The following is a 27,851-nucleotide window of genomic DNA, read 5'->3' as shown; positions in this document are numbered from 1 at the left end:
GTGGTATGGAATACTTCTTTGGTCAGTTTGGGTCAGGTGGCCTGTCTTTGCTTCCTCCTGGCTACCCTCCTCCCTGGCAGAGCATGAGGCTCAGAAAGTCCTTGGCCAGACCAAACATTTGAGCAGTAAATAAAAACATTGGTGCTATCAGCACCATTCCCAGGCCGAAAGTCAAAACACAGCACTGCATCAGCTACTAAGAAGGAGAAAAAATGACTGCTACTGCTAAACCCAGGACATTAGTTATTAAATGACAAAAACATTAAGAAAAATTAATATATTTTTTATTAAGAAAAGGTACAGTAAACAAAATACATTCAAAATAGATCACCAATACTTTTAAATACCATGAAGAATGCACACAGAATACACTTGTTAAATGCCCAAATACAGGAAATTATCATGAGTAAAAAACATATACTGGCTCAGCATTTTTAGGACAATCATGTATGTTATTCTATGTTAGCTCACACTAAAATAAAAAACTTCTGTAACTGTGTGAGATAAGCCAACAGATACAGAATAGGAAAGTGAAAACAAAAGATTGTCATATCAAGCACTCATTTCCTTCTCATAATTACTATGTTCGCAAAATAGTAACAGAGCTTAGCCAGCCTTGACACAAAACCTGTCAAACCAGTAAAAAACAGTCAGTCCAGTCAGTTGGGAAAGCAGAATTTTGCAAAGTTGATTACTTCACTGGTGTCTCAGAAATTTCAAAGGTAATTACTGATTTGAAGAAAACAGAGGTAGAATATGTGTCAGCCTTCATACTTTAAACAAAATAAGACAAAGCCCCAGTGACAAGGTAATGCTTCAGTTGCTCAAGCACTGCTTACTCCTTGAAGCTCACATTTCTGGCAGAGAAAGACAAAATTTCAAAATAAAGCTATCACATTAGTTAGATTTAGCCTCTTCACGTTTCCTTCTGATGTTCAGAAATATCAACTATTAGTATATTATCTAAAACTGTACGTTCAGTTCATTGACTCATTGATCAAATTCTTAACTAAGTACATGGGAGACAAGAAGGAAAAGATTTCTTGAGAAAATTAAATTAGATAAGAGACAAACAGTTGTAATGCTACAGAACAGTTACTACAGAGTACACATTACTGTGGTAAGCTCACAGGAAGAAATAAGTAGGGTGAAAGACAGTGATAATACTACTGAGATCATTCTAATTTAATAATCCATTGATAGGTTTAAAAGGCAAAATAGTACAAAAGTCAAACTGCATATAAATTATGCTGTTAAAAACAACTTTAAAATATATACTTCATGAAAATGAGTTATTTTCTGACAAGATATAGTACAGAACTGTCATTGTTAAAATTAAGTGTGCAAGCAGGATAAAAATAGTTCTCTACATGGCATCATTCTTCAAGTACAGCAACTGGACTACCTTTATTGCTCTTGGGACTCATTGTAAAGCAAGGAAGACTAAAGACAATTCTCTCCTGATGATGTTCATTCTCAAAAATGTATTATCTATCATTATCTCAATCAAAATGGTGATTTGCAATGTAATAGGGTTTGCCTAATGGCTCACCAGCACAGCAAAAAAAAAATCCAAACCCTGCTGTTTTATCCCCACTATCAATACCTCATTTGCTACAGTTCCCATTTTAGCTTTGTCCAAAAAAATCACAGGAAGAAAACTGTTCACAATGTGGATCATGTCACGCTGACCTCAGTTCTCAGGAAGCATGTGTTTTTGGTAAGATTGCGAACAAGCCATATGTATTTACCAACAAAAAGTCTTATTGGTTTGGAATTCTGTTTCTTAGATTTTAGTAGTTAGATAGTTAGATTCATGAGCTGTTATAGAATCATAGAATAGTTAGGATTGCAAAGGACCTTAAGATCATCCAGTGCCAAGCCTGCTGCCATGGGCAGGGACAACTCACACTAGACCATGTCGCCCACAGCTCTGTCCAACCTGGCCTTGAACACTGCCAGGGATGGAGCATTTGTCACTTCTTTGGGCAACTCATTCCAGTGCCTCACCACCCTCACAGTAAATAACTTCTTCCTTATATGTATTTTTATAATACACTATACAGCTGTTATAGAACACGTATTTCCTAAGACAATCACTGTTTATCTCTCCCTGTCCACTCTTTTTCTGCAATTTATTATGCAGTATAGGACAAACATAATATGATGTCAATAATCAGACCTATAGCCCATAACTGACATCATCTAAAACAACAATGATCTCTAAAACTAAAAGCATGTCAGTGAAAATGAACAGGTGAGAGGTTGATTTTGATTTCTTTTTTATGGACTCTAGTGACCATGAGCATTCAAGCACTAACAATGAAAAATGTAATAATTATTTTTATGCACTTCTTTTGGAGAAAGTTTAGTCTAATGTGTAGGGTTCAATGCATTTTAATTAGACTCACTCTTACGGAATGTCCTTCCTTCATTGCTGTACTTCAGAAAATTTCATGGCATTTCTCTTAATATGAACCATTAATTGTTTGGAAATAAATATTAAAAATAATAATAATAAATAAAAATAATAACAATAATTGGCAATAAATATTTGGATATAATTAATGGTAGTAATAATCAGGTCATATATATGTGGAAGCTGTAGCTGGGGTGCAAGACCATTAACAGAAATGTCAATCCATTACATTATATGGTCTTTGGAGAGCACTTTGCATCTATTGTTTCCAATCAATATTTTATAGTAAGACAGTCAACCATAGAACTTAGTGTGTAAGGTGGAAGAATTTAATATTATTTTAGAAGTACTATTTAGAAACAGTTTAAACCTAACTCTTAAACTGAAACAATCCGGTGAAATCAAATTGCTTACTTTTCAGATGCTGCTTTCTCAGTTGTCCTTACACTGGAACGTTCTGGAGAATGTGAGGGAGACCTTAATGTTGAACTGAGAGGAGGTGAAGCACGTAAGGACGATGTAGAGAGCCCATGGCGACGCATTTCCTGAACTGCACGCTCTCTACCAACAGACAGCAATTTCAGTTACATTACACTTCAATACTGCAGGATGTTAAAGGAGGGAAACATAACTTTTCCCCCCATATTCTCACTCGATGATTTTCACGTACTTTGCAAAGCACCTTGCTTTCTCATAATGCTGTTCAACTTTCTTCTTATTTTTGTAAGAAGGGATTTTTTTTTGGATGCAATAGTGAACTCACAAAATTTATGAGGGAATTCAGAAACTGCATAAGGTTTTTTCTCTTTTAATTAAGCAGGTTTTGAGATGAGAATATTAGCTTTTGAATGACAACAGGAACACGATTTTTCATAATAGCCCCTTTCTCACTATTGACAAAAAGCAACAGTTTTTAAAGTGAGAAAGAAGGAACAAGTTGCCTCACTGAAAAAAAATAGCATCTTACCGTTCAAATCGTTCAGTTGTCAGTTGCCTTTTTAAAGTATCACAGTCAGTCTGCAGCTGTGCAACTTTACTTCGAAGTATGGGAACCTCTCTATTACAGCTGTTTCTAAAAAGAGATCATGAGAAGCAACAAAGTTTTCTTTGAACACAGTTGGCTAGGAGGTTAGAGGAATTAAAGCAAGATAGAATATAGATAGATTCAATGTATTGCTTCACACAGACCAAATGAAAGACAAATCAGAGGCAGTAAGAACAAGTGAATGCAACAATGTTTCTGGAAGAACCTAAGGTGAGAAGTCAGAAGCCAGCAAACCAATGATGTAGCTTTACTACAATACATTGTGTTTTTTTTCAGGAAAAGGTAAACACAAACATTTATAAAACCAGAAAAAACAATTCAATCATTAATTTATTGATTTACTATCCTCTGTTGCAATGTGAGAAGGTCTTTACATGTACACTTAAGAAATAGAAGTACAAAACAGTAACTATAAGCTAAAAATCCGAACAGCAGATACGGCTTTAGTAAAAATTGTACCAAGTAGGCTGTACCTATCTGGCCATCAGACCAGCAAAACCCAGAGTCTTAAAGCTTCTCAACTGCACCCGTAGTGTCTGTGCCTAAGTGTTTCAACTGTGAGAATTGAACCAAAAAGTACCCTCGAAAATCTTAAGTAACATAATTAAATAGACTTATTAGCAAATCTTCAGCTTGGATGACTTAACACTTGGTTGCAAAACACCATTAATTACATTATAAAGCAAGGAAAAAAAAAATCATTGAATGTAAAATAAGTTGTCTAAACCAGAATCTAGACAGTTTTGTTATTCCATAGTCTTCAAAGCCAACATGAGAGTGAGTGCTCAGAGCCACTTCTGGAGGAGCAAAGATGCACTAGTTTATTGTTATAGCATTGGACTTGAATTCTGAAAAAGAGTTCCAGATCTAGCTCAGTCACAGACTTCCTGTCTGGCACCCGCTGGTCTCTGACTCCAGGAAGATGCAAACTACTCAAGGAATTTGATCCAAAAAGAACCGCAGAATATGTTTTCCTGTGTTCCCTACTCATCAGTAAAATTCCTAGAATGGTATCTTGATCCAGTACGTTGAGAACTGATGCAGTAGACAAGAGGTCTCGATGATATCTTATTCTAAGTCCTTCAGAGACAGGCATATGCTTTCAGGATGAAGGTAAGAATTCGGGGCCAATATCATTATTGTAAAATAAAGAAAGAAAGCAAAGACTTTTGTGAGTTCTGAGGTTATTCCATGTCAATGATATTTAAACAAAATTTAGATAATGAAGTAAATAATTCAAAAATGTACATGAATTTCATAATACACAAATATACCCCCCTTAACTTCACTGCTCCAAACAGACTAGTCTTTCTTCTAAGAGAGTGTTAAAAATTATTTCTACTCTCAGCAGATGTGCAGGATGAGAAGCTGCAGTTAGCTCTAAGGAAAAACACTGGCCACATTTAGTGTAGGTGTCAGATTCAGTTCCGTTTATATTTCAAAGGAACAAGAAATGATACAGGCCTTTTTCCTTAACAGTTAATATTAACAGCAGCAAAAGTACTTTTGCCTTTTTAAAGCACCGTGACTTCACTGTGTCATTCTTCCTTTAATCAAAGTAAGGACAACAGGCAACTTCAGTAGGTAAGCAATTCACATTTACCATGTATTTAAACTACTTGGTGTGTTTTTTGTGAGCAGTACATATTAAAATTCTACTTTCAACTTGCTTTGAGGTCATAGAATCATAGAATAGGGTTGGAAAGGACCTTAAGATCATCCAGCTCCAATCCCCCTGCCATGGGCAGGGACACCCCACACCAAACCATGCCGCCCAAGGCTCCATCCAACCTGGCTCCTAAAACCGCCAGGGATGGAGCACCCAGAACTTCTCTGGGCAACCCACTCCAGTGCCTCACCACCCCCACAGCAAAGAACTTCCTCCCCATATGCAATCCAAACTTCTTCTGTTTAAGCTCCAATCCACTACACACACACACACACGCACACACACCCTATCACTACAGTCCCCAGTGAAGAGATGGAACTCAATGAAGAGATGTTTGATGAATCCACATTGTTCTAAAGGAATCAGGACTTCAGGATAGTTTCCAATAAAAAAAAACATAAACCATAGCTCAAGACTAAGAAAATTTGTGTTCTTTTAATAGTTAAATTCTTCAAAGCAAATAAAAATATGGCATTTTGCTTAAAAAGCAGTTGAATTAGATTGCTTCCCCAAGCTAAGAAGAAAATCAACCTGTGAGAGAGGTAGAATATATATTTATATGTTGAGAATTGATACACTCTGATGCAGAAGTTAAATACCCAAATCATACTGCAATGCATACATACACTTACAAACGTACTCAATAGTTAAAAAAAATATAAATCACAAACTATCATGGGTTGGCTGGTTCTGTGGTGGAAATAACATCTGCAACAGATCAGCTACCTTGCCATTTGGTAACTATGTCCTCTAAGAGGATCAGAAGGACAGGATTTTAGTGACTGCACTGAAAATACAGCAGAGTTATACCAGACAAGTGAACTTCAGGAAAAGTATCACACCTCCTGTGTCTGACTGATGTAAGAAAGAGTTATGACAGAGAAAGTGAAGCAAACTTTCTGGAGTCAGACAGGGGACAAATCCAGAAAGAAACCAAGTGCCTATTCTCAAGACTGTGAAAACTCAGTACAAGTAGGTACAAGCATTAAGTTTAATGCTTATATTAAACTGCTGTCCACCAGAGTGCTGATTAATGAAGGAGATATGAAAGAGCTGTAAAGAAACTTTAAGATGCCATGAAAGTCCAGAAGGCATTGCTGCAAAAATCTGTTCAGCCTTACTGAAAATCAAGAATTTGACTATATGAGTAAGCGTCATCAGACAGAAAAAGTTTCTTTGTAAACTACGTAACACAAATATACACTTGTTAAAACTTACAGTTTGCTCTCGGCGAGTGTTAGCTTGTCTTTCAATAACTGAATTTCGGAATCTTTCTCATGGGATGTTAAATGGTTCTTAAATTCTTTGTCTCTACTAGTAGCCAGCAATGCTTCAAGATTCTGAACTGTAAGTCTCTCACTGGATAACTGCTTTTTCAGCAACTCTACTTCTGATTTTATATCTTCTAATTCACCTAGAACCTAGGGCACAAATTTTATGCATTACTAATACACTGGTTTACAACACACAGTTCTCTTTCATGAACAGTTGATACAAAACCTAAAATACTTATAAGTTTCATAAAAATTAACAGGAAACTGAGCTCACAAAACAAACTAAAGCCTACAATTATTTAAAACTATTAGTTTAGTTTAAAACTATTCAAGCTTTGCATCTGTCAAATATTCTACTAGGAGCTGGATTACTGAGTCCTGGGAATGCTTACCTAAGTACCCATAACACTAATTGACTTCTAACAGCAGTAGGCTTTTGCACAAGTACAAAACCAGTATTTACTATACTTCATTCTCTGTGACTAGGTTAGCTCACAAGTAGCTTCTTGGCTTTTGCTGAAAATGTAAGTAATGCTCGTTTTCCTCACCATACCTATGAATAGAAACAAATTCTACAGGGATGAGAACTACTGTTCTCAACATCTTGAATAGTATAGTAACAAGAAACCTGACCAAGTCACTAAGTAAAGACATAACAACCAGCTGTAAAGAAAAAGTTCAGAAACTATGGATGTTTAGAACAGTTTAAACCATTTCAAAATATTTGATAAACTTCAGCTCAGTCTAAATTTCAATCTAATTGAAAAAATTCATTAAGGAAAAATCTTTAATATCTATATAAGAAGTGCAATACCAACTTTTTAAAGTTCAAAATTTGAGTAAATTAAAACAGTACATAAAACCAAATAAATATAATTTGTCTCTGTGGTATGGCAGTTTTTGTTGCCACATTTTGTAACGATCATGAAAGAAACTCTTTGCTTACATAACCCACAGATACAGATCTGTATACTGCAAAATTTTTAATTTACATATAAATGCAAAACTAGTGATGTAAATTAACCTACCTTTCTCTCAGAAGCAAATCATTGCTTTCTCCAAAAAACATTAAAGACAGAGGAAAATATTTTATCATAGCAAATTAAATTTGCCTTTGCTGCTTACCCTTTCATAATCCATGCTTTTGGTTGTCAGCTGTCGAGATAAAAGTTCTTTGTTAGCCTCAAGTTTCACGCAGAGTTCCCTCACAGAAGCCAGGTCCGCCAACACAGAAGACTTATCCTGATTTTCACGTTTAACATCCTCTTCCAATTTGGACATTTTTTTTGTAATGGAGGAGATCTGAGATTCATATGCTTGATGTGCAAAGATATGCTAAACAAAGACAAATACACATACCCCTTCAGTGTTAAATGTTGAGTAAACAGTTCTCTGCTGGATAACAGGTTTGTTAGGTTCTTTTAACACCTTCTTTTCCCTTCAAAATTAGCTTTTCCTATAAAATTAACTTTATATTACATTTCTTTCCTCTCATCTCCCTAAATCACAGCTAAGAACAGCTAATAAAGCATCACTGCAATTTGTAATCACCATCTTGAAGAATTATACAAGTACTATATATAAGTGGAATGGGGCTGGATTCCAGCTTCAGAAGAAAATTAAAAGCTTAAACCCCTCAAAATACAATCAATTTTTTACTCAGCTTTTGGGCTAATTAAAAGCATGAGACAAAACATGGTTAATCCACAACTATTATACCCTACCTTGATCTTCATAAAGTTGTTGCTTCTAAAAGTTAAACATTGTTATTTTCTATGCTATTGGTCTAAGTTTCAGCATTAAGCCATCCTGATTGTGGCTCTGGACTACTATGACCAGATTTTTAACTTTAGTCCAGCCACCAATGCTTCAAATAATTCATTCAAAGCTTCAAGGAAATCTAAGAACCAAGCTTACAAAATACCCATAAAGTTAGCTGACAAAATACTGATAAAGCTATATGCAAATATTTTTAAGCAACTAAACAAAAGGTTCTTATAGAGACAGTAACATAACACCATTGATCACCCAACAAAAGAGATCTAAAAGTATTAAAATACACAGTGTGATTCTAATTTTGGGAAAACAGGGAAAGGAGAAAGAAAAAACATCTAACCAAAATCAGTTACTGTTTCTACATTTGAAACATTCATGTATATGAATTATTTTCCACTAAAGCGTTAAAAATAGTATGTTGATTTTATTACAGCGCACTTGAATGTATCCCACTTTCCTTGACAGAATTTCATTGCACAAGTTATTACCCCTTGAATCTCTTTTTCCAGAAGCTCTACTTTCTCTTGGAGATGTCTCCGATCTGTATCTATAGAAAGGAGTTCAAGTCGTATTGAGGTGCTTTCTCCTTCAGCTTGATGAGCCTTCATTTCCCAGTCTTCTGCTTGTGCATGGACCATTCGGAACTTCTCTAACAATTCTTCATTTTCTTTTTCCTAGATGAAACAATAAATCATTCTGTAATGATCAACATGCCTTCAAGTTGCTTGATCTTACCAAATGCCTACTCCCTACAATATCTTCCTATTTTCCCCAGAAGAAAGTAGATTTTTCTCCATTTTCTTAATCCCACTATCTGGCAGCTACCAAAGGGCATCATCCCTTTTGCTAGTCCAAATAGTAAATAAATATAATGACAACATTCAGTTTTCTTAAATGGAAGTATTTACATTTAGTGGTTGTTAATGAATTTCAAAGTTCCCATGGGAGGGGTTATTTTGGTTTTCGCAGCATTGTCAAGGGTCACGTTACTGAGATGTACTAATCCTAGTGCTGTCCTTTCCAATAAATTCCAGCAGGAGTCAATTTTAAGCAATTTTACTTACTGCATGTGCTCTTACAAATATTTATATTACAGGAGTGCCTAGAAGACTGATAACCTATTTGGGCACATACACCTAAGCAGTCTATCATAAAAGTACAAAACTGCAAGCTTTAGTGCTTATTAGCTATGCAGTGATCAAACAAATGTTGCTTCTGAATTTTCATTTGGCCCAAATACAAGTGCGTATTATAAGGCAGTGTTTAGTTTTCTGCTTTATTTAGCTCCATTCCTTTCTTCCCCTGTTCATGTAAGGCACAATGGGATAAGCATGTTGCTAGTATGAGTCAAATTTATCTGATGAAGAAGGCTATTCATTTAGAAATTTCTTCCGTGTTTCCTGCATAACTTGGAAGGTGCAGATGAACAAGGCAGTGCATTAGGAAACAGAAACACATAATTAAGCAACAGAACACTGTGCAGAAAAGTAAATTCCCCATCTCACATTTGGATGTTGCCTGTGGAGACACTAGACAAATCCCTGAAACCAACCTTTCCTAATTGGCCACTGGCTATATATTCTACAGTTTTTTAGTACCTGACTTAAATAACTGGTTTCTCATTTGCCAAAGATGGGGCCACATCTGTAGCTGAAGTGCTTTGGACGTATGATATATTATCAAATTCTTAATAATTCAACTTCAAGTGTTCTAATTTGAGAGTTCTAAGCTAACATACTACTGACCTTCATTTTTTCTCTATACTTCATTTTCTACTTGTAAAAAGTGGATGACTTTGCATGCATTCACCTAGACATGCAACACAAAGTCATATCAAAAATCATTCTTTCCTATTCAAAATCACATAATGGATTTTCCAGTTCATGTTGTCTTGACATAAATTCCATTTGTTTTAAATGATTTTAAGTTTTAATTCACACACTTTTGAATCCAAGTATCAGGATAAAATACAGTTTAAAAGAGCACTGTTTTGGTAGTACAGCTAAAACTCTTATCATTCAGAGAAAATATTCCAATGTGCTATTCCTACACTTTCCTGCAAAGCTACATATAAAATTTCTCTTTTTTAAAAAGTATAAAATATTAAAAAAAAAATTTAAGCTGCTTGCTGACTATACTCATGAAATAATACCAGATATTTTATTGGTTGCCTTCTCAAAAAGCAAAACAATGTTCAAATATGATTTGTTTGTCATTCTCCAGTGCTATAGCCAACTGAAACATAGTCAACAAAATTGTGATGTGCAGTATTTATCAGTGCTTCAGATCTAAGGAGGTTTTATATTAATCCAACAGTAGCTTGAAACAGTGCAGAGGAAAAAAATGCAAAAAACAACAAAAAAAAAGAAATGGGACAGGGAGAACAGGACCCAAACTATACATTTCTTGATTTGTTTTCTAATGATACCATAAACCCAATGGATTTATTGAAAACAGTAATGACTGCCTACAGATTATACCTTTGAAGCCATCAAGGTCTCGAACCTAGAAACTTCTGTTATGTAATTATGAACCCTGGTTTTCATTTCTTCTTTTTCACGTACTGCATCTTCAAGCTCCGTACTGATAGCCTAAAGAGATTACATAAAGGCAAAACAGTGCATTAGAGTGAATTAATCACTATATATTACTGTACCAGGCTAAATCAATGTAATTGCATATACCCAGATTTTACTGTATTCTTTTAAGTAATTTAGTCAAAGCCCGTTGGGATTTGTAGGGTTCAGAATATTCCATACTACCTTAGATACAACAAAGAGTTTTCGAGGCAAGAATAATCACAGAAAATAATGAATGTCACACCAGTTCATAAAATCTGCAACTTTCCTGATGACATACGTTACCGATCTTTGGAAAATTCAACATACAAAAGTTGAGGAGCTGGGATTTTTCTAGCCTTAGGCTTCATTATCCCCGAGTGAAGGAAAGTTTTGTGTCATTAGAAAGTCAACTTTATAAAAACCAGAACATTTATTTTAAAATAGAATTCAAAGATAACTAAATGGATTATTAAGATCATATTTGGACATCCAAAAGGCACCTTGGAATAAGTTTGAGATGTTGGAATTGCTAATTCTGGCTCTCTCAGGTTCAGGTCTCACCTTTCCCTGAGTCCTCTAGCCTAGAGAGTCAAAAAAGCATGCATCTTCTTCTATTCCCACTATCAAATGTGGCAGGAAATGGATGATATTGTCTTATTTCTTTCCCTTCTTTTTTTTTGTGGTATATTAATATTCATTAATGGCACCCTTTTTATTGTGTGACTTGTTTAGCATATGCTGAAATCAGTTTGCTTGTCTCTGTGGTAGCCTTCCCCAGCACACCGAGAAAGCTTTAGTCATCATATTATGGTAATATCACAGAATCACTGAATGGTTTGGATTGGAAGGGATCTTACAGATCTAGTTCCAACCTCTCTGCCATAGGCAGGGACACCTTCCACTAGGCCAGGTTGCTCAAAGCCCTGTCCAATGTGGCCTTGAACTCTGCCATGGATGAGGCATCTACAACTTCTTTGGGCAACCTGTTCCAGTGCTTCAGCACCCTCACAATGAAGATTTTTTTTTCCTAATATCTAATCTAAATCTACAATCTTGATACCTATTAATGGAAAATCTAGCTCTAATAATACACTCACATATTTATGTATTGCACAGTAGGTTTTGCAAGAACAATTCAGGGCACTACCTCAGTTAAAACATCTTGCTATATTGTACTTTCTAGCTTCAGATGCAGCCAGCTTGACTGAGGGGAATTGAAATAAATGGTTTAGCTAATAAGGTTCTCATTATTTTCAGTGTTAAGATTTAGTGAATTCAAACATATATTTGTATCTCAGCATCAAAACCATACAAGGCATTTGAGTCTCCTGATGAGCTGCAACATCTGTATTGATGTAACTGAATATAAGTTGAAACAAAATTCTGAGCTAAGTCTTTAAATCACATTCACATATTCTCTATGTTCTTTCTAATGTTTAGCTCAATAAAAAATGCTACTTACCCTATAAGACACTGGACATTTATGTTATATACATATAAGAGCAGATTTTGGCTTCTTCAGGAACCTGCTTAGTAAGGTTCCATGGGATACAGCCCTAGAGGGCAGGGGGGCCTAAGACTGTTGGTTGATATTCAATGATCATCTGCTACAAGCTCAGGAGTGTTGCGTCCCAACTAGAAGGAAGTGCAGCAGGAGGGCCAGGAGACCTCCTTGGATGGATAAGGAGCTGCTGAGGAAAATTCAAATGAAAAAAAGAGGCTTATAAAAGGTGGAAGCAAGGACAGCTGGCCTGGGAAGAATACAAAGATGTTGTCCAGGAAGTTAGGGATCAGGTTAGGAAAGCTAAGGCCCAGTTAGAATTAAACTTCACTAGGGATGTGAAAGGTAAGAGGAATGGATTCTGTAATTACACTGCAAATAAAAGACAGACTAGGGACAACGTGGGCCCTCTCCAGAAGCTATCAGGAGAGCTGGCTACTCTGGATTTGGAGAAGGCTGAGGTTAATGACTTCTTTGCCTCAGTCTTCACTGGCAAATGCTCTGACCAAACCACCCAAGTCTCGGAAGGCAGAAGCAGGGATTGTGAGAATGAAGACCTTGCGCCCACTGTAGAGAGGATCTGGTTTGAGACCATCTTAAAAACCTTAACATGCACAAGTCCATGGGACCTGATGAAATCCATCCGGGAGTCCTGAAGGAGCTGGTGAATGAAGTTGCTAAGCCACTGTCCATCGTATTTGAGAAATCATGGCAGTCAGGTGAAGTTCCCGATGACTGGAAAAAGGGAAATATAACCCCCATTTTCAAGAAGGGGAAAATGGATGACCCAGGGAATTACAGACCAGTCAGTCTCACCTCTGTGCCTGGCAAAATCTTGGAGCAGATTCTCCTGGAAGGCATGCTAAGGCACATGAAAAACAACAAGGTGCTTGGTGACAGCCAGCATGGCTTCACTAAGGGGAAATCCTGCCTGACCAATTTGGTGGCCTTCTATGATGGGGCCACAGAACTGATGGACAGGGGTAGAGCAGCTGATATCGTCTACCTGGACTTGTGCAAAGCATTTGACACTGTCCCACATGACATCCTTGTCTCTAAATTGGAGAGACATCAATTTGATAGGCGGACCACTCGGTGGATAAAGAACTGGCTGGATGGCCGCACGCAAAGAGTTGTGGTCAATGGCTCAATGTCCGGCTGGAGACCAGTAACGAGTGGTGTCCCTCAGGGATCGGTGCTGGGACCAGTCTTGTTTAACATCTTTGTCGCTGACATGGACAGTGGGATTGAGTGCGCCCTCAGCAAGTTTGCCGATGACACCAAGCTGTGTGGTTTGGTTGATACACTGGAGGGAAGGAATGCCATCCAGAGGGACCCTGACACGCTTGTGAGGTGGGCTGATGCCAACCTCATGAAGTTTAACCCTGCCAAGTGCAAGGTCCTACACCTGGGTCGGAGCAATCTCAGGCACAGCTACAGGTTGGGCAGGGAAGAGATTCAGAGCAGCCCTGCAGAGGACTTGGGGTTGTTGGTTAATGAAAAAATTAACATGAGCCAGCAGTGTGCACTTGCAGCCCAGAAAGCCAACCGTATCCTGGGCTGCATCAAAAGGAGAGTGACCAGCAGGTTGAAGGAGGTGATCCTGCCCCTCTACTCTGCTCTCCTGAGACCTCACCTGGAGTACTGTGTGCAGTTCTGGTGTCCTCAACATAAAAAGGACATGGAACTGTTGGAACAAGTCCAGAGGAGGGCCACAAGGATGATCAGGGGACTGGAGCACCTCCCGTGTGAAGACAGGTTGAGAAAGTTGGGGCTGTTCAGCCTGGAGAAGAGAAGGCTGCGTGGAGACCTCATAGCAGCCTTCCAGTATCTGAAGGGGGGCTACAGGGATGCTGGGGAGGGACTCTTCATTGGGAACTGTAGTGACAGAACAAGGGGTAACGGGTTAAAACTTAAACAGGGGAAGTTTAGAATGGATATGAGGAGGAAGCTCTTTACTGTAAGGGTGGTGAGGCACTGGAATGGGTTGCCCAAGGAAGCTGTGAATGCTCCATCCCTGGCGGTGTTCAGGGCCAGGTTGGACAGAGCCTTGGGTGACATGGTGGTTATTGTGAGGTGTCCCTGCCCATGGCAGGGGGGTTGGAACTTTATGATCTTAAGGTCCTTTCCAACCCTAACTATTCTATGATTCTATATATTGTCCACACACACATTCTATTGCACAAGGACATCCATATCATGCACTTGGAGCTGCGAAGCTTTTGGTCTGCCGTATCCAGCTGGTGCACTAAACCAATTCATTATTCCTCAAACTATGTGAGGGATTAACAAGACTGAATGCACTTCATGCTCTCCAAGCCATGGACTCCGGACTTGGAGAATTCCAAGGAAGAAGAGATGGTGCAATGATGATTTTGAACATTGCAAATGGGCTATACAAGTCTCTTAAGCTCTTTAAAGAACGTGCTTTTACATACCAGTAGTTCGTTTAACTTGCAGACCCCTGGAGAACATCTCAAGATGAAGATCCCGCAAGAAGAATAATGATGACAGTCAAACAGTTTAATTCACTGAACCTCTCAACCCTCTCTGTCTTGCAAATTTTTTATTTAAACTACACCATCAACTTGAGATAGCTCACCTTTCAATAAAATTTCAATAATACCCTATGGAAACATGTAATTCCTCAAGGAGTTAAAGAGTTTATTTCAGCTTTGATTCTGTAAGTGATATAAGTTTAAGTTGTGCCTTCACAGCATGCACTTTACAAGGGAATGTATTTAGCCATCAGTAGCTGAGAGGGATAGTACACCTCCCAAATGGAAAGCTAACCATGAATGCACATGATCCAACTCAGAGTCCACTGGGCAGTCACAAGCCCCTTCCCACCTGCCCTCTGACCTAAAGCTACTGCCTGGCTAGCTGTTAGCAAGGAAGTACATTATGACTCTAATGAAAGATGAAATCATATAAAACTAATGCAAATAAAAAAAAAAAATAAAAAAACCTCTGCAAGTAGTCAAAAAAAGTACCTGAACAGAATCTCCACAAAAGGCAAAATCCCCACATACACAAAGCTGCATTATACAGCTAAAGTCTGTAAGATGCCACCTCACCGTGACACCTACCTTACCAATGCAAAGACAATCCAGTAAGAACATTTCTCCAGGGAAATAGATGGCACCTTTGAATTCACCATCTAAAAACCCCACACAAACTTGACACAATGGAAAGGGTACCCCTCCTATTCTCATCGACTGTGCATCCTTATCCATTCCTGAAATCAGTAAACAAATTCAGACTATTCAGGACTATCATACCTTAGAAGTAAGTTTTCTTCAGTCCCTCTGCCTTGTATCTTTGTAAGCCCTCTTATACTTTTCTTATATTAAAGCAAAGTTCCTGCAGAGCAGCACACATGAATGGCAACTAAGCTTGCCAGAACTGGAAATTAAAAATCTGCCAATATCACTTCAAAGCCAACATTACTAAGGCTCACAGAACACAAACATTAAACCTACATTCCAAAACATACAATTTCAAAATGTGGCATACCTCACTCAGTATATCCAATGCTTCATGGAAACTAAATGGGTGAAACTAATGTATCACTATGCCCCAGAATAAATTCAGATGTGCTAGCAATCTCCTCCCTCTCACTTCAACCTTACTAATAACCTGATACCTGCTTTTGTGGTTTCTTGCTCCTTCTCAATAATCCCTGATCCACAGATAAAACCCAATTTTTAACAATTAAATACCAGCTACTGATATAACCAATTTCATTATAGCATAAATGTAATTTCATTATGGAATAAACAATTATGTCCTAGACTTAATTAGATTTCTTTTTTAATCTGGGGAAGGGTGACTAAACTGAAAGCTTGTCTGTTTCTCCCTCACTGTACTGACTAAGCTGAAGTATCTAAAGTAATTGCTTTTACATGTTCTGCCCAGTCATTTTTAATATCCCAGTGTTCAAGAAATACGACTAATTAAGTATACCAAATCAAAATTGAGGATACAGCAGTTTTGATGCACCCCTATACATAAGCATGCAATAAATAGTTTAGTACTTCAGCATTATGTACTGCCTTCATACCTGGTTTTCTCTGGCCATTGTAGCTAGGTCATCTTGCAGTCGTCTGTTTTCTTTCAGAGCCATTTCCTTTACTCTTCCCATCTCTGCAAGCTCTACGTGGGACGTATCAAGCTGGCGATGTAAGCTAGATATCTCACGGTCTCTGCTGCTCAGCATGTCCTTTATCTGGCTATCAAGTGAAAATCTTATTTAAGTTGTCCCTTCTTATATTATACCACATACTGCTGAAAATGATCAGATGTGGATTTTGGATATGCAAAAGCCTTTTTTATTTTTTTAAAGGGGGGGAATTCATGCTTTCTGAGGGCTGACAAATAAATCTAAACATAAACATAATCTAAAGCTGTAAAATGTCAATATGCACAAATAAAACTTAATTAAACTTCAACTTTGAAGATGCATCTGGTGAGATGTATCTTATTATGCAAACAGCAATCACAGATACTTATGTTCATCTGTGTTTGGTAGTGATTACAGTATATTAGCCATTGCATATTTTATAAACCATAAAGGATGAAGACAGACAGCTTATACTTGAAATGCCACAACCAAAAGACTAAGAAAAAGATTAAACAAGCTACCAGAATTAAAATGTGTGAATTTATGTAAGTTTTGCCTTTTTTTTTTGCCACAGATACTTCATGCATCAATGTATTAAATATTCAATTACACTGGTCTTCAGGTGTTTAAATATTTTCTTTTAAAAAGCTATAGTTTTTAAAGTCACTCATGAAAAGAGGCAAGAAGGAAAGATCAGATGAAGCCCAGCTAAAATCTACGCACATATACCACAACTGAAATTGCACTGGTAACTTAAGTTGGAAGTATTAGCTTGCCAATAATTAGGCATTCAGATCTGAGTTTTACCTGGCTCAATCTAATATCTAGTGGAGTACTTAGAATACTAAAAAGCTACTTCCTAACTGAGAATTAGGAAATGTTATCCATTTAGGAAAATAAATATACACAAACAATGGTTAATTGCTGTCTTAACAGTACCTTAGCAGCCTGCAATATAATTGCAGGAGAAGTTTCTTCAAAAGTTGGGTACATCTTTCTCAACACAGTATGCTCCTAGATAAAACTACTGAAGAAGGCATCTTAGTCTTTACTTACTCATTTGAGGATTCCAGTTCAGAGAGGGTTAGACGTAAATGAGCAATCGTTTTTTCCTATGAAAATAAAAGCCAAAATTGTATTATTATATGGCAACATAACAGGATACTTCAAGTTAAAGAACTTTACATTTAAACCTTTCTTTTAACCCTTCACCAATAATAAGTGCATCTTTGCATATTCAAGTTTCCAAGCTTCTTTACTGAAAAAGGATTTTCTTATCAAAAAGATGGAAGTCAGCTACAGATTCTGTCACATCAGGCTAGAAGCTTATATCTCAAATACCTCCAAATGCAAAATGCAAAAATATACTACTTTATTTTCTTGGAGTGTTTAGGGAAAACACTAACAATAATAATTTAAATGCTGTTGAGTTGGCAAATGACTTTTTGGACTCAGTCCAAACATAGCATTCATTCAATGCCTTGAGCTTTGCATTGGCTTTGCCATACAAGCAAAATGTCTGTTTTAAAAATCCCCAGATGGACTGCAAAGTAGTACTTCTGCTGCACATACCTTGTTAGCTAAGTTGTCATCTAAGCATGCAATTTTTTCTGTTTTTTCATCTACGGTTTCTTGAAGACTATCCTTTTCTTTGTCCAAAACAGTGATAGTACTTCTAAGCACATTGACTGCTTCATCCTGGGAAGTGCTCCTCTGGTTTAACCTATCTATAAATAAAAGAATAAGTACTTTCTATTTTAAAATCAGGAAATAAGCATAAACATAACCAGTGATTACCTATTTTCTCCTCTAGCTTTACAATTTCTTCTTGAGCTGATTGCAGTTCATTCTTTTTGAGGGCTAATCGGTGCTGTAAATCGTCAACAGACCTCTGGAGTTGGTCATTTAAGAGCCTAGAAAATCAGTACATAGTTGAAAGAAGTTTGGGACCTATTCAGGATCATCAATTTATGGCTTTTAAAGCTGCTTGAAGTGCTGGAACAGTTTCAGTGTTCCATACCAACCAGCAGCACAGGATTGCGTCATACTAACCAGAACTGTCCCTCACTCTCTGGAAGAGAGAGGACTAGTAATTATTGCCAAGATCAACACCACTTGGTTGCTCTTGGACCCCTGCAACAAGTTCACCTCAACATCATTCCAAAATGGAGCAATAGAACCTTGGTGGAACAACCATGATAATCTGAAACATTAACTTCCTCTGAATTCTGTTACTCTTCATCAGGTAACTCTTATTACTTGTGTCTTTTGGCTCTTTGCTGTATAAAGATTTTGATATGTAGCTCATAGCAGTGATTATAAGCCACACCACTTTTTAAGAAGCAATCAAATTGACAGCTGTAGTTCTGATCCTACTTTAAGAAATACAGAACCTGAAAGATGTATGAAACCATCTATCTACATACTTGCTTTGCTCAGAAAAAAGTATTAGTAACCTATGAAAAAAAAGAAAAAAAACTGCAGCTCCAAAGTAACTAAATGGATCACTTACAGGTCAAGAAATAGAAATCCCTCTGAAATGGGATTCTACAAATGCTAGAGAAATTTTTAATTTACTAAAAAACCCACCAATCCGGTATACAGCATGTCTGCAGATAAAGACTGCTCTCACTCAGCTTAGAGTGAAACTCTGGGGGGGAGTGGGGAAGCGGAGGTGCCAAACACAGCTATAACAAATTCCCATCATGCACAAAGCAGAACCAAATGCTGAAATTACTGTACTCCTTATCTCCTCCTTTTTAGGATATCAGAGGATATCAGTGCTTTCCACTAAAATTACACAGAACCTAATAAGGTATTTCACTTTTATGAATGTTGTCACAATTTTACCAACAAATACACTAATTGTTTTACTAACAATCGTCATTTGTGAAACGGAGAGCATGAGATGAACTCCAAGGCCTGCTTCCCAGCTTCAGTTTATGGCTATTCACCCTGCTATTGTACTGCTATACAGTGCAGTATAGTATTGCTCAGGTTGAGGGTGGAGGGGGTGAGCCACAAGCCCTGGTTTTCCTTGTGAAAAATCCAAAAGATCCTGCAAGTTTAAATAGGCCTTGAAAATACATGGGTATACTTGATCCTCCGGTTCTGAACAAGTTGATCAAATTCTCACAGACTGTGTGTCCAGGGATCACAAGATGTCAACTCTCAAAACTGTAGTAAATGTGTGCGAGCATCAGCATATGAAAGAGAGTGACCATGAAAAACACAGTGCAAGTAAAATGCCATTACAGAATGACACTCCATGAAGCTCTCAATTGTGGAATATTAATGCCTAATGCTTGGCTTAAAATTTTCAGTACTCCTGACAACTCTGTAAATATGACACAATTAGGTCCTACTGTCTGCAAAGACATATGTCTTCCTTTTAGCAAACAGCATTTGAATACCTTTTTAGAAATTTCCTGTTCTGATACATTCCTAAGCAGAGAACATGCCTGTTAGAGGAAACAGTTCCAGAGGGAGGAGAAAATTTTCATTCATAATTGGCCATAAAAATTACCAGTATATCCGGTCATCAAATAAGTCTAGGAGAAGCTTGCTGTAAAAGCCACCACAGCACCTTCCTTACTCATATTTACTTTTTCTTAAGACAAAAACAGTACAACATGATTTTGAAAGTATTTTATGGTCTTTCCCAGAGACTCAACTCTGCTGTATGGTCACAGAACAAACAAAAGTACGTCAGTGTCTGTGAAAGACAGCCACATTTTGTATTAGACTTACTGAAGTGAGCAAATCTCAGCTTTAAATTGAGAAGAATCATCATATGTCTGGACAAGTTTACTGGACTTCAATTTTAATTCATTTTCCAAAGAGTTTATTCTTTCTTTCAGGACAGAGATTGTAGCCTTTAGTTCACACCTTTCCATCTCAAACTGCAATTTAAAAAACAATAACCAAATATGTTATTGTAGAAAGCTATCACAACTTGTCTTTTGAATAAATTTAAGTTGAAAACAGCTACCAAATTAATTGCTTGAAAAGTCTATCCTATTTTAAAATGATAAAAGCTTACTTCCTAAATATGTACTTACTCCTTGAATATTATTCTCCAGTTCCGAAATATCATGCTGCATCTTTGATTTTTCAAGGTTAGTTGCTTCTTGCTGAATCTGAGATAGAAATATTTAAATTTAAACTTAATGTATCAAAAAAAACAGCTACAGGCTATAAATCTTGCCCAACAGCTGAGGGTTAGTTGAGCATCACCAACTGAAATACAGCTAGTATACAAATGTGACTTCATCTTACTCCATAGTGGATAGCTGAGAGTTCCTTGAGCTTTCCTGCACAGCAGTGTGTGCTGCACACCACAGGAATGTGTGCTGTACACCAGGATCTCCCTTGAGTAGGGACACCCCCAAGTGTTACTCTTTGAGACTGAGAAAATTCTTATCATTTAAGATATTTGAAAAGTGAATTGGCAATAAGAGCACTGAGACTTTTAAATCTTAGCTAAGTGACACAAAGGATTGATTGTACATATATATCCCTTTAGACATAAACCAATGACCAAGTCTGGGACTAAGTCTGGATCCAGCCACACCTAAACTCCTCTCTGAGGAGTTGAGAGTACAAGGGGCTCCTTTCTGAACCTCATGACTCAACAGGAGGGTCTCCCTGACAGTTCTGTCTGTCTCTGTCTTCTATGCAGTAAACACTCAAGTGTATTTTGCCATTAAATCTTGTTAAACCACTGCTGCATTTACTATTGAGCTTTGTTAACTCAGTCATATCAATAAAATAATCTTGCAAGTGAAGTGCATGACATCTTCCACCACTATCTTTGAAGCAGTGCATACAAACAGAAATATTCTGTAGTTGGGGCTTCATTATGTAGGTTCTTTACACAAGGTGATGCCATGCTTGCCCTAGGACACTTAGAGGCATGTTCTTCTTCCCCTACACCCACTTAGGAACTGAGTTAAAGGAAAATTCAGACAATTCATTGAGCTCTCTCAAGTGAGTCTGAAATCAGGTAAATTCAAAAGTTCTTCAAAATGGGAACTGACAGATAGCCAGACACAAATACAGCATTATTGTATGAGCCTCCCCTATATACCACCTCACTGTAAGCAATGAAGCTGTAAAAGCGCACCTTTAGTTTTTCTCTGAGGCTTTCTTTTTCTGCCATTATTCTTCTAAAATCAGCCAGTGCATTGTCTCTTTCTTCTTCCACATGACTTTGAGAAACTGAACTTTGTTTTGCTTCTTTTCTCATCCTGTTCAATTCATCCTGAGACTTTAAAAGATTATTGTTTGTTAGCATACATGGATTGCAATTAATATAGCATATACACTAACAAAAAAGAAAGTTTCAGTGCTATTATAGTCTTATTTTTCTCTAGATAATTAAAAATATATTCCTTATATCACACAGTGGCATGACAACTTATGCTGCCAACATACTCATCATCTTCTTACTGTTCCAAGTATACTTCTTCCTTGCTTTCTAGCCTCTATCCTTACCCAACTTTCTCATGTATTCCACTGGGCTTTTTTCCTGATCTTTCTCATTTCTGAATGCCAGTACAGTTTTATAATGTATTTAAAATTAACACGGTAACTTTGGAATACACATTTTATTAATAATTAATAAAAATAGGAATATATTTTATTATTTGGGTTTTATTCTAGTAGGTCTATACTCTTCAATTTCTATTATAAAGTTTTTTCATTTTAAGCAATCATACACAAGTGTTAAATCAGTTATTTCAGTTCCAATTATAAACAATATCTTCTTACCTGCTCATAAAGAATATTCAATCTATCTCTTTCTGTAGTCAACAACTTGACATTGGATTGAATCTCTATCATGTGTTTTTCAAATCTGTCTAACATGGATCTTAGTTCATCTCTTTCTCTGGTGATGAATCTAAGATCTTCACTCTGCAAGGTGATTTAATAAAATTTACGTTAAAAATATACACATTAAAATGTTTGGATAATTAATAAAAAATAAGAAAGAATTCACACTACTAGTAATACATGAAAAATACATACTTAATGAATTCTAATTGTAAATAATAAAAAAAAAAAGCCTGGCATTGGTGGTATAATTTGAACAATAAAAGCTATCAAGGAGAAAAAGCAAAAACAGCTAATAAGATGTCAATATCTTTCTGTCTATCATAGGGTTCTATTTATTTCAAACAAACTGATCCATAATTAATCAATATTTTACTGTAAAATGCACATAAGAAAATAAAATGCTAGTTAACTGGAGGTTTTTTTCAGTTACTTTTTTATGTTAAGAATGTAATTAAAAAAACTACTACAGACATTTACTGCTATTGAATTTGAAAATATATTTGATAGCTCCTTAAATGGTTCTATACTATTTTCATTATTTTTTCATCTTTTCTTGACAGCAGGAACTTTACCTTCTCTGAAGTCCTACGGCTTGGGCTAGGCCTTCGTTTTATCATTTTCTGAAGATATTCTAATTCTTGCTTGTAATAATCTCTGTCTTCTTCTAAAGTCTTTATAAATGCATCTAGGCGAGATGGAGCTTTGTTTCCCAGGGCTATACCATATTCTAATCTCATCCTTTCTAATTCTAGCACAAGTTCTCGTTCTGCAGAAAAAGAAATAAAAGCGTTTGTGTAAGAGCCTCATGACGTGCATTTGGGATGGCCTAACCACTTGGGCAGCAGTCTGCTGAAAAGTATGCATGAGTCATGGTTGACAGTAGGCTAAACATGAGTAGCATGCTTTGCACCTGCTAGAGGCATAACAGCATATTGGGCTGTATCAATGAAGACACTGACCAAGGGATGTGATTATTACCCTTTACTTTGCACTCATTAGATTCCATTTACAATACTGTATTCAGTTTTGTTCTCCTCTAGCACAAGATACTGATGAACTTCAGTGAGTCCAGGGGAGGCCCTCCAAGCTGGTTAAGGAGAAGAATATTTGCCCTGAGGAGAATGGCTGAGAGAACTCTGTTCAGCCTGGACAGGAGCTGAGGACCCAAGAGCAGACTGACAACACTAAGAGGGGTGTTACGGATAACATGGAGCCAGTTCAGAGGTGCACAGCAGGTAAACGAGGAACAATGGTGATTAATTGCTAAAGACAGTTACAAGCAATAAAAAAAAAAAATGTTTACTCTGAAGATAAACAAACATTGGAATGGGCTGCTTAGAGATGTGGAATCTCCATCCCTAGAGATTTTCTAGATCCAACTGGATAAAGCTCTCAAGGAACACAGTCTGACTTCATTCATTCAGAAAGACAGCAAATAAAGCCAGTATTGCATAAAAGAAATTATTTTTTATTAAACTGCCATAGTATTAGGCTGTCCAGTGAGAACATAGTAAAAAGATCAGCTTTTTCAGTTCTCACATTTAGAATGAAAACACTTTCCTGTGACAAATGTTTTTGCTTCAACTCTGACTGAAGACCTACAGTCTTCTTTTAATTTACATATATCAAGACTGTTATTAGCTATCTCTTAACTAGGTAAGTTTTTCTATTTCAAATATTACAGGAAGATAATTTACAGGAATCTACATGTGATGATTTACCTTTTATTTCTAAGTTCTCTGTTTTTTCTGTCAGCCTTTGTTTCTCTTGTTCAAGCTGGTTTAACAACACTTCAAGATTCTCTTTATCATCTGTTTTTCCAAAGAGCTCTTCACTCAGTCTCTCATTCTCCCTACGACATGAGCACAACTCCTGAAGTAAGAAGCATTGTTACAAAAATTAGAAGTGCCAATAGATACATTTGGAAAAAAAAAAAAAAACACTTTATTACATTTTTAATATTCAACACTGTTTATTTCTGATTAACCTGGATGTTTTCTGCTTTAACATTTGATAAAGGCAATCACTGTGTTTTTATACTACTTTTTATTACATCAAAGCAAGCATTAGTTTGGACACAGTTTGCAATCAGTATCAAAACAAACAAGATTAACCCTTGTTTAAGTCAAGAAACCAACCAGGAGGATAGTGGGATACAAATGTGAAAAGAAGTAAAAACTAAAGGAAAGAATAATTTTAAATGGCATTTAATAACACTGCTGGCATTGAAGTACATCACTATATGGTATCTCAGTCGACCCATCCCTGCAGCTAATCAAATGTTATGTTTCATGTCTTTCTTATAATCTGGTGCCCTTGAAATTAAGTATTTTTGTATTGTCAAGTTCAGTAGAAATACTAAACCAAAGCACAGTACTCGACTATTACATAACTTGCTATATGATAGAAAGAGTTTGGTCTTCAAGGAACTGACAATGCTCATATTTTTCATCTGGGTTACTATGCTTTGTTTGAGTGAGTCAAGTATTACACAATTATTCACATAGCAATTAAGAGACAAAGCAGCTTTTAAATGAAGAAAATGCTCCAGGATGTCATAAGTTGTTTGTGGTAAAAATTATGATGTCATAGGAATTACAACTTCAGATAGCAGAAATAAGGAAATGTACAATAAGGACACAGTGAACCACACTGGCTAACAGTTCCTGCAGTTTATTTTTCCAGCAGTATGATGTAGCTTCTTTAGCTCTTTTATTTATTAATTAGGAATTTATTACAATAGCATTTTGGGGTACCATAAAAGTTTTGTTAATTGTTAAACTGTTAATTTTTATAATAAGTACAATAATCATGTGGATGACAGTATGACAACAATGCTACAAAAAAGAAAATGAAAGTATTTTTACTTACTGATTTAAGCCTTGTTATTGTTTCTTCAAGATCCTGTATTTCATTATGTTTTCTTTCAATTTCTTTCTATCAACCAAAATTAACCTACATGTTAAAAGTTATATATTCAAAATGACAATTCCTTTGTTACAAAAAATGAAGGAAACAGAATATTTTGGTAAGAAATAAAGTATAGTTAGTTACTTTTAATCTGCCAAATTTTAAATAGTAAAACACCTAAGAATGAAAGCACAAAATACTTGTGCATACACACCATGCTCTTTTGAAACACAAGAATTAAATAAATCATTGCATGACTCCTCATAGAAAAAAAAAAGTCTCCAAACATAGACATCACTGTTGCAAATATCTATTACCTATCAAGTTTTAAGTACCTGAGAATTTTATTTCATCCTAAACTAACAGAAGAAAGAAGACAGAATGCTTAACTAAACTCTTATTATCTAATATGGTAAAGAGACATAATTAATCAACTTTCAGTAAGAAATTCTGTAAAATAAAAAAATTAATTGGGAAAAAAAAAAGCTCTTTAATCTTCCTTTACAAGCAAATAGGTCATTTGTTGCAATTAAAAGACATAAAGACACCTAAGAGCTGAGCAGATTCTTCACATTGTAACACATTAGTCATTACCTTTGCTTCTCCAATTTCCTTATCTGCAGTCTCGAGCACAATTTCCTTGTGTCTTTCCAACTGCTGTGCTAAGTGGTCTATTTCGTTCAGTTCTTGACACAGTTCTTCATTTTTATTGCTTAAATGCACTACCTCACTAGTCACATTTTGTTTAGTGTCCAAGAGGTCTTGAATGCGATTTTCAAGTTCTTTCTTTGTTTGTTGAAGATATTCAACCTGAAAGACATGTTTCATTAAAACATTAATCTTTATTGTTAAACTGTGGAGCAAGAGTTCTTCCCAGCCTTCTGAAATACAGCATCACTATATGCATGGTAAAAAAGGGACATCCTGTTAAAAATTGCAAAATCTTATATTTTTAGAACTTAATGCTTATCAATATGAAAAAATATTATTTTAAAAAGGTGCAAGGTGAAGGAATCCATTACTACACTGTTCTTTATCTAGTCTCCAAAACCTGAGGTTTATTCTAAAAACAAAAGCAGAGATCTGTACATAAACCTGTGCTGGGCAACAGTCTAGTATACCCAGTGTACTCAGTCTTCCCAGATTTCACAAGGTAAGAGGACACGTTCTTTTCTCCACCTTTGTAGTATGTTTGTTAGGCTTAGTTTCACTGTTACTCCTTCATGAAAGTGAAGCTTTAAAATAGATTCATAAACACTATCCTGCCCCCAACATATCCCAGCACCTTAAACACAACATCCTCAGACATCCTGCTCTACAGACACTGTTTTTCCAGTGTACCTTTCCCTAAGAATTAAGATAGGCAGTGATACAGTGTAACAATAAAAAACGTATACAGTAATTCACACTACCCAGGAGTCTAGAGTATCTTGAAAGAGTCAAGATAACAGAGGTGCTCCACTTCCATCTCCACACAGCTTTCCTCAGAACTTAAAAGAAGTATTACTGTAGAAACAGAAGAAAGTCAGGACCCTCTCAAGCCATCAATACTACAGAGATATCCATCCATTTATCGTCAGAGAATAAAAATGGTATATTGGCACTGAACCTGAGCAAATAGTCTTGATGGCCCCAAACTAGCTTTATGCTCTGGGCTCACCCTCTGTACAATCAATTTCTGTTCAGCATGACTTACTAATTCAGGATCACTGAACACAGCTGTACTGCTTCCAATTCATAGATCATTCTGTATTTTTGCAGCACTGAACATAAGCTAATAAACTCCGCAACGTAGCTCTCTTGCCACTGTACATCATGCACAATCAGTATAAAAAACTTCTGGTTTTCAGTTGGAAAAACAGAGAGCTGATGGTATAAATCCAGACATAGGCTTTACTCGATCTGTATTACAGCCTGTCTTATAATACTTTTTAAAAAATCCTCCGAGACCAACATTGAATGCATGTTAACATGCACAGTAAGCATGAACATCTTTATCCTAAGCTTATCCTTTCCTTGCAATCTATGTTGGAGTAAAAGTGGGGACAATTTCAGTTAAATGAGGAAGACTCCCCACTATCTGATGAGATTATCTGCAGGACTACTCCTTATAAGAAAATAATGGGAACCAAGGGCTCTAAAGGGTACAGGAAACAAAAAAGGTATTTTCAAGATTAGTGAAAACATTTTCAGAATACTTTTTGATTAACATTATTATGTACAGATGTGAGTTCATAGAATTCTTTACCAAAATTATTCGAATAGACTTTTAAAACAAGTCACCTTTTAACACCCAAAAAGCAAAGCAAGTTAAATCAACTGGTTTTACATCTAATGGTGATTTGTTTTAAAGAGCTAGAAGTTTTGTGAGTTTTTTTAGATTGCTCGTATTGTAGTTTTGGCTACACAACAGTAAGAAATCTATTACCTGCAAATTCAAATGAGCAATTAGCTTCTCATTACTTTTACTTCTTGATTCGAGCGATATAATCTTGTGAGAGCGCCCGCCATCCAATGCTAGCACAAGGCGCTCTATTTCTTTGTCTCTGAGCTCAACCTTTGAGGGAAGAAATACAAAAAAAGTTCTTGGTATCTTCTATAACATTTACTAGAATCTTTGTTCAAATAAACACCCATATAAGATTGAGTAAAAAGCTATGCACCTAATAATGCAATCTTAATCTTTAATATCCACTTTTTTTGAATTCTGGATTTTTCTGAAAATAAGAAGTGAT

General features: G+C 36.4%; 1 protein-coding gene across 2 annotated transcripts in view; it reads right to left on the bottom strand.

Annotated features, from left to right (window-relative positions):
• Positions 1 to 262: 262 nt before the first annotated feature.
• The window catches only part of CEP135 (centrosomal protein 135), a 38,073-nt gene continuing 10,484 nt past the window's right edge, over positions 263 to 27,851 (bottom strand). For both annotated transcript variants that reach the window (XM_057414138.1, XM_057414145.1), the window contains 20 exons: positions 27,545 to 27,673; positions 25,711 to 25,926; positions 25,078 to 25,143; positions 23,928 to 24,078; positions 22,779 to 22,972; positions 22,141 to 22,284; positions 21,494 to 21,637; positions 20,430 to 20,507; positions 20,119 to 20,270; positions 18,166 to 18,281; positions 17,941 to 18,095; positions 17,425 to 17,480; positions 16,309 to 16,477; positions 10,664 to 10,774; positions 8,672 to 8,857; positions 7,533 to 7,742; positions 6,352 to 6,554; positions 3,387 to 3,491; positions 2,834 to 2,980; positions 263 to 857 (listed from right to left, as the gene is read on the bottom strand). In XM_057414138.1, the coding sequence (XP_057270121.1) occupies positions 836 to 857; positions 2,834 to 2,980; positions 3,387 to 3,491; positions 6,352 to 6,554; positions 7,533 to 7,742; positions 8,672 to 8,857; positions 10,664 to 10,774; positions 16,309 to 16,477; positions 17,425 to 17,480; positions 17,941 to 18,095; positions 18,166 to 18,281; positions 20,119 to 20,270; positions 20,430 to 20,507; positions 21,494 to 21,637; positions 22,141 to 22,284; positions 22,779 to 22,972; positions 23,928 to 24,078; positions 25,078 to 25,143; positions 25,711 to 25,926; positions 27,545 to 27,673 (2,754 nt within the window). In that variant the 3' untranslated portion in view covers positions 263 to 835. The remainder of the gene's footprint in view (positions 858 to 2,833; positions 2,981 to 3,386; positions 3,492 to 6,351; positions 6,555 to 7,532; positions 7,743 to 8,671; positions 8,858 to 10,663; positions 10,775 to 16,308; positions 16,478 to 17,424; positions 17,481 to 17,940; positions 18,096 to 18,165; positions 18,282 to 20,118; positions 20,271 to 20,429; positions 20,508 to 21,493; positions 21,638 to 22,140; positions 22,285 to 22,778; positions 22,973 to 23,927; positions 24,079 to 25,077; positions 25,144 to 25,710; positions 25,927 to 27,544; positions 27,674 to 27,851) is intronic.

Source organism: Pezoporus wallicus, unplaced genomic scaffold, assembly GCF_028554395.1.
Source record: "Pezoporus wallicus isolate ANWC-B61680 ecotype Strahan unplaced genomic scaffold, APGP_CSIRO_Pwel_v1 contig_5709, whole genome shotgun sequence".
Lineage (NCBI taxonomy): Eukaryota > Metazoa > Chordata > Aves > Psittaciformes > Psittacidae > Pezoporus > Pezoporus wallicus.
The sequence above is the reverse complement of the archived record's forward strand: the minus strand, read 5'-3'. Positions and strand labels throughout refer to the sequence as shown.